At 48.7% G+C, this 12,480-nt stretch overlaps 1 protein-coding gene across 1 annotated transcript in view; it reads left to right on the top strand.

Annotated features, from left to right (window-relative positions):
* Positions 1–11,532, top strand: part of ST8SIA2 (ST8 alpha-N-acetyl-neuraminide alpha-2,8-sialyltransferase 2) — a 33,508-nt gene extending 21,976 nt beyond the window's left edge. Inside the window, exon 6 of the mRNA XM_075045057.1 lies at positions 9,006–11,532. Within this exon, the coding sequence (XP_074901158.1) occupies positions 9,006–9,291 (286 nt within the window). The 3' untranslated portion in view covers positions 9,292–11,532. The remainder of the gene's footprint in view (positions 1–9,005) is intronic.
* The last annotated feature ends 948 nt before the right edge of the window (positions 11,533–12,480 follow it).

Raw genomic sequence — 12,480 nt, 5'->3', positions numbered from 1 at the left:
TGTGCTGCAGCCCTGCAGTCCAGCTGGTTGGTCCTTGGCACTCTGGTTGTCCATGTGTATCTCCCACAGAGCAGTGTTGGAGCCACCACCCGTGGCTGGCAGGTCCTGCCTGGCTGGAGGGGATGCAGGCATTTTGGGACAAGCCCAGGGGTTCAGCACTGTCTCTCCGTGGAGGGGTTGAGGCACCACTCTCCCCCGTGGCTTGTAAGAGTGTCTTCTTTTTGTATGTGTTAGTGTTCCCGTGGGTTTTAATGGGATCCCATGCAAGGAGCATGGGTTCAGGCTTCTGAAAACCTACAGGGGCTCAGAGGGATGTAACCAGTCAGACCAGCAAGAGATCGAAGTGGCCCCTGTTGGTGGATGTCTGGGATGGATATGGTACCAGCACGTGGTCGGACACTGGCTGATGCTGATGATGACAGGCTGTAAGTACCCAGTCTGAGCTACAGCCAAGAACTCGATCCTGTCCTTTGCGTTGGTCACTGTGCTGTGGGGCAGTGGAGAAAGGTGGGTCATGGCTGCACGGAGGCAGCGCTAATTCAATTAGAACCGCAGAAGCCAGTGCTAATCCTCATCAGGGCTTGCCCTCTAAGCCAGGGGAGCTGCTGCCTGACCTGCCCTCTTGCTCTCACACTTAACAGCAGGAAAACAAGGATGCCTACTAATTAACAATTAATACAATTAAAACTGCAGCCCCCTCAGAAAGCCAGAACTGATGGGAGCACTTCAACGCCTACCCGGTGTGTTGTGGCCTGGCCAAGGAGCTGTGCAGAGGGAGCACCCAGGGCTGGGGGGCAAAGGGCTGTGCTGTTCTGGGGGAAGGCTAGAGTCAATGTTAACCCTTTCCTTGGTGCAGCCTCCTAAGGTTTGGACTTGGATGGATAGAAGAGTGATTCAGGCAGTATTGAATGAACTGGCCACAGCTGAGGGAGGGGAGTTATGCTGAGGCTCTTGGTGCTATATAGGAAGTCTCTCAGGCATCTATAGGGTTGTCTTGACCATCTGCTCAGGGTAATTGATATGATGTAGTTTGGGATGAAGAAGGAGTCTTTCCTCAGGTCAAACTGACCAGAATCACTAGAATTTTACTTATTCATCTTCTGTGGTACTGTCTAATTCTTACGATCATCCTATATTTTTGCTTATGAGCTCCTTGCTGTTACAGGGATATGGTCTCCAATGACTTCCTCTGTCTCTCCAGCTCTCCCTGCGGAACATGCCACTTCGTAGCATCACACTTTCCTTTGACAGTTCTGAGATTTGTGAAATGAATACGTTTTGTGGCATATAGCATGCAGCAGAGAATCGATAGTCCACAAAGCCCCACAGAACATCCCTCTGTGCTGCAGTGGGCTGCAGTTGCAGAGATGTCCCATCTTCTCCTTTGCTGGATAAAGCCACCCTTTCTAATCTATCCTAAGTTGATTTGGAAATCACAAAGAAATAGGAGAAGTCTTTCAGCCAAGACACTCTTTTATATAGTTTTTTTTTTCAAGGAATAGCACTTTCTACAAAGGCTAACATCTCAGCCACCTTCAATTTGGCTACAAAAGCTTTGGCTTTTCTCTTCCTTCACTACCAGCAAAATGCATTTGTGAGTTCTTGACTCCTCCTTGAACCACAGTATTTATTGTCCTGCTCTGCTTTCCCCCAGACCAGAATGCATTTCAGTGGCAGCATTTTTTCCTATAATTTTCAGTGCATTTGGGGTATTTGTAGAGTGTGTGTTGCTAAGTAAAAAGCATTTGGTTTTGTTGTCCTTAGCAGCATCATTTGAGACATCACCTTCCTAGCTGTGAGGGTGCCTTAAACGTTTGCTGATAGCTTTTGGTGTCGATGATTCTGGATAATCTGTGCAGTAGGACGGAGGCTCTTCTTACACAGTTAAACTCACCATCTTCACACCAGGAGGGGAGAGAGCCATCAGCATTTCCATGGAGAAGCTCAGAAGGAAGCCGAGTCACTACCTAAGGCTGAGGAGGAAAGCTGTGCCGTGGCAGGGAGCCAGCTTGCGGGGATGGGGATGGTGCCATGCGTTTCAGGGGTGCGTGACTCACTTTGGAGCGATTCTATAAAATGTCTCCTGAGCAATTCATCTGGCGAGCGCAGTGCTCGTCTCCTGGCTGGGAAGCAAGCAAGCCCCTTATAAGTCATCTGTTAGTGTCTCCAAAAAGCCTTGTAATTCCTATTGCCAAGCAGCTTTTGTTAGAGAAATAACACGAAATGCAGGAAGCAGGGGAAAATAATTGTGTCTGGAGGTTTGACTATCACTCCTTGCAGAGAATTCCTGGACGTGTTTCAGTTTGCCTTGTCTAATCTAGTCTAGCATTTCTCACTGTGTCCATTATGAGGGTCTCTTGGCAGTAACCAATTCTAATCCCATAAGATTTTGTTAATAGCTTCTTGAAAGAAAAAAAAATAAAAAATCAATATATCTTCTAGCTCCTTGGCTAGGTCTCCCATTAGGTTTAACATCCAAATAGTTGTGACAGTTTACATGCGCTCTTCACAGCAGTGATCACCTTGCTGAGGGTCCATAGCTTGCGTAGTGCATCTCTGCCATGTATCCTCAGAAGTGCAGCCTGGTGGGGCATAAGGTGAATTCATCTTTGCCTCAGATGTGTCTCTGGGTCCTCACACCCAGACAATATCTAAGCCTTTGCTGATTTTTCAGGGCAATGCTGCTCAGCCTCTGCCTTTCCCATCCGTCAGCCATGGTGGAAACCCTCCCCTGGTCCCTCCTTGCCTTCTGTCCTGATTATGCAAACCTCATGAAGTTCAAGAAGGGCAAGTGCAAGGTCCTGCACATGGGTCGGGGCAATCCCAAGCACAAATACAGGCTGGGCAGAGAATGGATTGAGAGCAGCCCTGAGGAGAAGGACTTGGGGGTATTGGTTGACGAGAAGCTCAACATGACCCAGCAATGTGTGCTCACAGCCCAGAAAGCCAGTTGGGTTCTGGGCTGCATCAAAAGAAGTGTGGCCAGCAGGTCGAGGGAGGTGATTGTCCCCCTCTACTCCGCTCTCGTGGGACCCCACCTGGAGTACTGCGTTCTGCTCTGGGTCCCCCAACATAAGAAGGACATGGACCTGTTGGAGCGAGTCCAGAGGAGGGTCACGAAGATGATCAGAGGGCTGGAGCACCTCTCCTATGAGGAAGGGCTGAGAGAATTGGGGTTGTTCAGCCTGGAGAAGAGAAGGCTCTGGGGAGACCTTATAGCAGCCTGCCAGTACCTTAAGGGGGTCCTGCAGGAAAGCCGGTGAGGGACTTGTTACAAAGGCATGTAGTGACAGGACAAGGGGTAATGACTTTAAACTGAAAGAGGGTAGATAGATTAAAAGTAAGGAAGAAATTCTTCACTATGAAGGTGGTGAGGCAGTGGAACAGGTTGCCCAGAGAAGTTGTGGATGCCCCATCCTTGGAAGTGTTCAAGGTCAGGCTGGATGAGGCTTTGAGCGACCTGGTCTAGTGGAAGATGTCCCTGCCAATGGCAGGGGGGTTGGAACTAGGTGATCTTTAAGGTCCCTTCCAACGCCAAACCATTCTATGATTCTATGCCACCTCCTTTCCAACAGCCTTTGCCTTGCTTATAGCCGTACAGGACACATGTGTGCAGATTATTCTCCTAGCCTGTTGCTTTGATTGCATCACCCTGCTCTTTTGCATCCCTCCACAGGCTCCCCTTTTCTCTAACACATCAAACCTAAGCTGCTGCTTTTCCTTTTCACAGCCCTCCCAGCTCATCTTTTCTCGCTCTGTCTCGAGATCAGTTCTGCTGTTGATTAGCCAGCATCACCCACCTGTGGGTTTTCTAAACCAGCTACTTTATGCTTCCTCCCTTATAGTACTTCATGCTTACAGGGGCTTCTCTGAAATATCTGCCCTGGGGATTCATGCCTTAAAGCCCTTCCTCTCTGGTCCCACAGATGGTTTAAGGACAGTGGTCCTGCGCTCAGGTGAGGGAAGAAAACGACCAAAGGCTGTAGGGGGAGAAAAGAGCCGTTCAAAAGTGTGTGACTGGGGTAGGATGTGAGGGACTATGACTGCCCCGTAAAGTCACGTATGGGTTAGAGCAGTGGATACCCCACAAATAAATCCTTGTGTGAGCTATTATTCTCACCCCTTCTGCACTTGAGGCATATTGTACCCGAGCTGTGGTGTGTCTGCACTGAGACCCCAAGACAGTTATTTTGTTCTGGTTAACTGGGAAGAAGATTTAGTCTTTTCTCTGTCAAAAGAAGGGGAGGGACATAGGAAGGAAAGGGGAAAGAAATAGGGTAATTCTCTTCCCAGTTACTTTCCTCTTCTTCTGTCTGTTTGGAAATGCTTTAACTTGTGAGTGTTGAGTACCGTGTGTGTTTGAAGGGCATCGCAGAGCTCAAGACCTGGAGGAGAAGAGTTATTTATCTGTGACTCAGCATTGATTTGCTTGCACCAAGTCACCAAAACCAGACCCTAGCCACACGGTACAGATCCAGTCTGGCTATAGAGGCTTGATTTGGTGTTTGGGCTTTGCCCAGCCTGGGGATAAATCCAACTGTGATTCAAGATCCAGCTTTTGGAGTCAGCATTAGCATGACTCTGGATGGGAACCTGCCCATTCCTACCCGTCCAGCACAGATCTCATCACTGTATGTGCCTCTCAGCTATTTTGGTGGAGGTGACAGGAGACTGGATACATGGACAGAAAAGGGCTGGGAGAAGCTGGGTGGAGGATAGTGGTCGCTTTCTGGGCTCCAGCACTTCATCTCCATCCACCCAGCAGCTGAGATACATGTTATGCCCTGTCCTCGCCCACACCAATGTGTCGGGGCACTCGCTCTGATTATCTGTAGCTGTTTTTTCATGAGTATTAATGGGAGCAGGATGTGTGTGTTATAATATGCTTCTGACTGTCAGGACTAGCATCTCCAAAACAGCTTGTGTTTGTATCACACTTTTGTGAAGAAGCTGTTTTAAAAGGGTCTGAAATTGCATTATTTTACTTAATTCTGATCTGTATCACTACATAATGCAGCTGATACTGCTGAAACTTGATTTCTTCATTGACCTGAGTTTTTTATTTATTTCATCAGGGCAATGGATTTTCTGTTCATTTTATCCTGCAGGTTAACCCTTACCTGGGGTTACAAGTTACTTTAGGGTTTTCTCAGACATATCAGGAGGTGATGGATAAGCACTGAGCAGGACCCTGCCCTCACTAGCGGTCCTCAAACACTGCCTGCAGGGAGGAGTTTTGCACCCAGTGTTTCAGCCCAAATCAAGGGCAGGCTGTGCTCCCTGAATTCAGTGATGCTGGGGGGGGGATGAGTACTGTCAGTGCAGTGGGGTGCGTGCTCCAGATGTGCGATGCGGAGGCTGCCACCTTCCCTCAGGTGGGAGCTACAGCTTCCTAGGGGCAGTTTCAGAGCGTTTTGTCTCCTGAAGGATTCTCACTGGGCTGTAAGCTCCAAATACAGCAGTCGCTTCCCCTGTGGCTGTAGTGCAGCCCCCTCGCAGGAGGCACACACGGATGGTCAGGCAGCCAGCAGCAGTGCTATGCAGTTCTGCTTAGGACACTTCTTAAGTTTCTTGGAAACCTTTTGGAAAATTGATGTTGCGGAGGAGCAATGAGAACCACCTACCAGCTAGGACGAGACTCTCTGAGCTGCTCTTCTTGAAGCCTCTGTCCTTGGCTACCATCAAGTATTAGTTCAGATAGGTGCTAGGGCTTGTGTCTGGGCTGCCTCCTCAGAAAAGATGGCCTTGAAGATCTGATGGCATTTTCCATCTGTCACTATCATGATCCGAAACAAGAGCTGTCTCAGACAATTTTTGCCTGACAGCATCACAGTTCCTGTTCATAGCTGCATCCTGTGCAGGCACCAGCCTATCTCTGTAGCTGCTTCCACCCCTGAGGGTTTATTTACAGAAATGACACAGCACCAGCTTTTGAAGGAGGTCCACGCTGTGAGAACAGCTCTGAAAAAGAAGGTATTGGGTTTCAGGACTGCTCGTTGCTCTTCTCTTTTAATTGCTGTCTCTTTCCATAAAATGTTGCAGTTAATAGTTATGGTGATTGGTGTAGCCAATTTGAAAAATAATTACTGCCTGCTTCAAGATTATCTTTCCTCCTAATTAAAATCCCGGACCTCACATATTAAAGGTGCGCTGTTGACACAGCATCCCATGTGCGCCCAGACAACCTCATTTGGATTTACAGAATTAATTAGGTTTTATTTCCATCCCCAGCTGTTCTCTCCTGCACCAGGAATGTGGCCACTGTCTCAGTTGGCCAGCGGTGGGAGAGATAAGAGGGAGATCTTCCTGCACAGCTCCCACGCCCCCATCACAAACCAGTCATTAAAAAGTATTCCCCAGACCTCACCAGAGGATTTCCCACCTTCACTGTCCAGGAAACAAACTGCAAGCACTGTGGCATGGCCTGTGTTATGGTTTGGATGTTATATATTATGTATGTCACCTGTGTGGGTGGGCTGGGACAGCCTGAAGTCCATCACCCCCTCCCAAAGCTGCAGCCAGCAATGAGAATTTATGATGCTGTAGGAGCCAGATTTGTCATCCTTCTCGTTTTCACAATGCCATACCTGCAATAGAGGGAAATACAGAAAAAAGAGCCTGTTTTTTAATTTTTATTATAAGAAACTGAATTCTCATTGTTCCCTACCCTGATAATTATTGAGTGAGTGCTCACTAGCTGCGTGTGCTGAGGTGGATACACTGGGCTGGTTTTGGTACGGCTGCTTTGGGGTAGTGGTTGCGCACGCTTGTTGGTCTTGGTAAGGCTGTTTGTGCGTGCTGGGTTGCAGAGGACAGCAAGCTGCTTCTGTAGGTCATTTCTGTCATTAATACGCTTGAAACATTGGTGGTCACGGGTGGTAACCATGTGCAAGGGTCACTTCATCATGCTGTCAAGGTCATTGTACGTTCATAGAGTTTTTACAGCCTCGCAACAAAACCCAAAAGTTAATCTTTTGGGCAGCTGTAAGGTCACCAGTATCTTTCTGAGCTCCAGCTGGTAAATTGATAAAAGAAGAGTATTAAGGCTAAAGCAGCTTGCAGGACAAACCCAGACAGTTGTCTTCCCCCAACGCCAGCCGGTTAATGTGGCTTGGCAATTCTTCCCAGGTAGTTTCCCTGCTGCATGAGGATACCCTAATTCACAGTGTTAAATGGTTGTGATAATCTCCCATTTCTCTCTGCTCTCCAGGGGTCTAATGTGCTTACCAGTAAACTCATCAAGGAAGCTGTTTTATGGCTACCTGTGGGAGACGATTGCCTTGGCACCGCAGCGAGCATTGCTGTGTCCCCATAGCACAACCCATATGGCTGGGCAATCCCAGAAAATGTTGATGCCGTGCCTCTGAGATACTCATTCTCACCAGTTTTCCCCAAGTTTCTTGTTCCTTTCTCATGCTGGATGCCAAGGAGATGAGTCAGGCAAGGAGGACCTCCCCAAAACATCGTACTTGTCTTTTGCTAAAGCTACAGGTGCTTGGACACCCCTGGGGTGTGGGACCCCCATAAACCCCGCTGTGCCCTTCCTGCACATGCTGAGGCAGTCACTCTGCTTCCAGAATTTGATTCACCAGAAAAGTCAATTTTTCTCTTATCTGCCTGAGAACAAGCAAGTACGTTTTGTGCCTTGGTTGCTAAATTTTAATGGCTTTCATGAAAAGCTAATTTGCAGGATTAAGGCTCAGCTCTCCCAGGGGTTCCTGCTGTCTGAGTGCTGCACCCTCAGGAGCTTGACGGAAAGCGCGAATGAGGAGCAAGACACTTCCCGTGGCTCCGCGTGTGACAGCGGGACCCAGCTCGGGATCCCAAACCTCTGGGTGAGGACACAGAAATGCCACGTGCTTTGGTCCGCTTCCTCATGCTTTTTATCCAAAGCGCTGTCAGTCACTCACCTGAACTGAGGCCCTTTGAAATATCTATTGAAAATAATCCAAGGACTTGAACGGGCTGTGACAGGGTGGGATGCGCTGCCTGCACCATCCCTGCCTGCTGTGGGGCAGCGGTAGCATCCGATGTGCTGGGGGAGGAGGGAGTGCACCCAGAGGGGGGACATCTTCTACCTCCCTCAAACTTTTTGCTTTCTGATTTTGCTCCTCTGACAGTGTTTTTCTGCTGAGCAAACCAGATAAGTTGCCTGTGCAATAAAATCTGGGCACTGGAAACGTCTTCTTACAGGATGTTGATGCTGCAATAACTTTTATCAGCAGCCCAAAACACAACCGCTGATACCATTTCTGCTTGTGCATCACTACAGGGTGCCTCCTTCCCGTGTTCTTATTGCCATCCCTCATAAAAAAATAACGTACTTTTCAGCAGCGAGCACAGCTGACCTCCGTATCGTATATTATGTATTGCAATATGCCATATTATGTATCTCATGGACTGATGTTGCAGAGTGTGGTGATGTATTTTGGTCCAGGATCACAGTAGCAATCGCTGACTGTAATGGGAACACAGTGTGTTTTAGCTCTTTCAGCCTGGCGACCCTTTATTCCAAGACAAACGTTTTACAGCCCTGTTTTGTTTACCGTCAGAGTAAAAATGTTCATTCATCAATGAAAATCATCAACTTGTGTGTGCGAGAGTGTGTCTGCTTCAAGGGGTTGCTGGAGTCTACTTGACATGTGGATGGTTTGGTCTGTGGTATTGATCTCCTAGGTTGACTGGAAGATAATTGTAGGCTGAAGTACTGAAGGCCACCATTGCAAGCAATTTGTTTTTCATAAAGGATTGCCGAGGCATGAGATGCTTCAATGCCATAGCAACAAGTGTGATGTAACCGCCAGACAGAGAGCAGGAGGATGCTTATTCATGAAGCAATCCCTAGAGAGGCTTTCCCTTGGCATGGAGAACTCTTCTGCTAGTCAGAAACCTCTCAGTTTGAATTACCAATATATCTCAGTCAGAGGCTGGAGAGAGAAAACGTGCAAGACACGAGCTGGGTGTGCGGCGGGAATAACACGCTTCCCTCTACTCTCCCTTTGCAGGTACTGGCTAACAAACAAGGTGCACATCAAGCGACCCACCACAGGCCTCCTCATGTACACCTTAGCCACTCGATTCTGCAACCAGATCTATCTCTACGGCTTCTGGCCCTTTCCCCTAGACCAGAACCAGAATCCGGTCAAGTACCACTACTACGACAGCCTGAAGTATGGCTACACCTCGCAGGCCAGCCCGCACACCATGCCCTTGGAGTTCAAAGCCTTAAAGACGCTGCACCAGCAGGGAGCCTTGAAGCTGACAGTGGGGGAGTGCGATGGGGCCACGTAGAGTGGTCCCCGGCCACGTTCCTGCACAGCCACAGGAGGAAGGGGAGGGGGCGGAAAGGACGAGTGGTGCCTGGTGGGGTTGGTTGTCTTTGTTAATGCGCAGAACAGCGACACAAAAATATATATACGTGGTACCTATATATATTGACCTGAGTATTATAACTGTTTGGTGTTCACCAAGGAAGGGGCAGGAGAGATGCGGGAGCATCTGGCATGACTGGCCTGAGCAAGACCCCCTGCCGTGGGCTTGCTGGGCTCGGAAGGGCGTTCGACCTACGTCCGAAAGGTGTGAAGGTGGCCTTGGTTTTTGAGGGTATGTTAGGTGATGGGTAAACGTTAAGCCGTTTGTCGTGACTGGTCCGAGGTTGGTAGTTAGTTTGTTTGGCCAAGAACGCCGGCGCTGGCACTCTGCGGCGAGGCACGTTCTTGGCCCCGTGCTCGTGGCGGGGAGGGGAAGGGGCAGGGAGCGGGGTGGGCAGGGAAGGTTTGTTGGCGGCTCTCACGGCCGAGGGACTGCCTGCAGCACCGAGCAGGACCCAGCTCCTGCCCAGCAGGGACTGGCGCCCGGCAAAGTCACGCACAGATCCATCCGAAACACAGACCACCGGGCTGAGCGCAGCCTTTGGAGAGGCGAGGGGGAAGCCTCCAGGGCTGCAGCTTGATCTCCAGGAGGTGGTGGGACATTGTGCTAAGCTGATCCCAGTGACATTTGCTCGGAGAGGAGATGCGAGGGCCTCCAGAGAACGGGCGCATCAGCGTTGAGCCGGGTGGACGGCGAGGAGAACGCTGAGCGTGTATTTTCTCTTCCTTTCCTGAGGAGCAATTTAGAAAGGAGCAAAGATGCTGGAACGTGGCAGGAAGGAGGTTTGCTGCCACAAACCGGCACCATTAGTATTAAGTGTCCAACTGTGCCACAGTCAAAGACACTCAACATCTGTCAGGGCTCGTGAAAACCATAAGTACATCTAGCTCTTAATTCCCAAATGCTACCTGCTAAGCAGCCTGCCTTCTCTCCCCCTCCAAAAATAACCTCTGAAATATTGGTGATAGGCCTGAGACCCAGCCAAGCAGAAATACCGCAGGACTTCAGGGCACTTTGTTAAGTCTAAATAATTTATTTTCACTTTGTCCACAAAGAACCAGCATACAGTGCTGTATTCCTGAAGTCCTGCTCGGTCTTTTCTTTCAAGCTCCAATTAGCTCTTACTCTGAAGAGTTAAATAGGATGTCAGGTGGATCTTGATGGGATGCTTGCCTAGTGATGAACATCAAAGAAATAATCTTTTCCCTTTATTTTTTTTTCCAGAGAGAACCCAAAATATAAAGAAGTTTTTATAACCACATCTGCTTTTCTCTAAGTTTTGGGGTTTTTGAGGGAAGCATCTAGATTGATCTGATTAGCCCGTTTAATTTTCTGCTTCTGTAGTCTACTCTATTTGTCTCCTAATTAGCCAGAATGCAGGTGAGTCCAGGGTTCAGTGAGTGCAGTTTGGGTTTAATCTGTGGCACAGTAAATAACACTACACAGGCAAGCCTTGGACACGCACTGCAATGCTTTCATGGCTGGGTATCATCACCTTTGTGCCTCCTCCTACTGCTGTGTTTTTTAAGTCAAAAAGTGTACAGTTTGGGACTGAAATACTTGAGATTGTCTCTTTAAAAGCTGAGTGCTTCAAGTGGTAAAAGGAAGAGCTCACTTTCATGTTTTGGGATGTAGAAGCTACTGTACCCATAGGAGCCTCCAGCCTGCTAATTAGTGTCAGATGAAGATGCCTAAGATTAAGGTATAAGCAACATTACAGTGGATAAATGTAGGCTAATATGCCACCAAGGGGATGTTTCTTTCCAACTCCAGAAAATTATTTCTTTTATGTATTTTTTAAAACCTGGCTTTTTTTTTTTTTTTTTTTTTTTTTACTTGAGTTTAGTTGCACGATAAAGCTAAACCTGGCTGTGAACCTCAGCTTAAGCTGTTGGGGTTTCCCAAGATAGGAGGAGACAGAGAGTAAAACTGCAAGATGGAAGTAGTCTGCAATCCTGAGGAGCTTCCCATGATTCAGGAGTGGTTGTTAAAGCTGAATAATTCCCTGGTTTGTCCCTGGCATGGAGGAGGGACAGAGTAGGGATGAAGCCGCAGGGACTGCTAAAGCCAACCGTTGTATTGAGGGGCCTGAGCCACGGTACTGATTGCTGTTAGCAAACCTTCTTTTTAAATAAAAATACAAGAAATGAAATAAATGTGCGGGGGGTTTATTTTTATTTTGTATTTATTTTCATTGACTAGAAGGGCAAGAAGGGGGGCCAAGACCATGAAATGCCATGCGATTAAATGGGGACACCCTGTGACCTTCTTTGCCAGTGAAGGAGAGGGGAAGGCTGGGCTTATTTGCCCATCTGGGGTGGATGTCAGTGCTCTGCTAGGGGACATCAGAAGCCACCAGGATGTCCTCACTGTGCCCAGAGAGATTATTGAGCTGAATCTAACAGCAGTGCAACAGGGGTGTGCTGGGGGGGGGGGGGGAGTGAAAAGGGGGTGGGAGCGGGATTTCGGGTGCCCTTGAAGCAGCTTCTGGATCAAAGCACAGGCAATTTATAGGCAAGTTACTCAGGGGGATGAAATTGCTGGTGATGTTTCTATTCCCAGAATGGGTCCTGCTCACCCCTGTTTTAAAAATGCATTAAACCAAGAGCAAGACCCTGAAGCTATTGAAATCAATGGCTGAGCTCCCATTTCACCTCACTGCCATGTGGGTTGGTCCCTGCTGAGTTTATTTGCACAAAAACATCTAGAAATTTCCCCTTGCTTTAATGGGCTGTGTCAAGTCCTACAGTCTGGTTCTCCGAGCAGCTCTTCAGGTTGGAAACATGATTTACCATCTCTGTTTCCAGCAAATAGCTGGGACCTGGCTCCACCAAGCCCCAGCCCCTGCAACTCAGCAAGCCACAAAGCCCATGTGGTGTTCATGAGCAGCGGGAGCGGACTTTCAGGTTCACCTTCTGCTCCGCACAGGGAGCGGCCGTGCTGCAGTAGGTGGATGATATTTGGGCTATTTTGGGGCAGCTGCCAGCCATTGAGCAGCCGCGGGGCTGCAGCACGGCAGCTGCCAGATGCTATAGGGACCCGACCGCCGCACCAGGCTGCTGCTTGATGGATTTCTTCATGCCCAATTAAGGCTCTGCTGTCGTCAAG

The sequence above is a fragment of the Buteo buteo genome, chromosome 13 (assembly GCF_964188355.1).
Source record: "Buteo buteo chromosome 13, bButBut1.hap1.1, whole genome shotgun sequence".
Classification (NCBI taxonomy): Eukaryota; Metazoa; Chordata; class Aves; order Accipitriformes; family Accipitridae; genus Buteo; species Buteo buteo.
The sequence above is the reverse complement of the archived record's forward strand: the minus strand, read 5'-3'. Positions and strand labels throughout refer to the sequence as shown.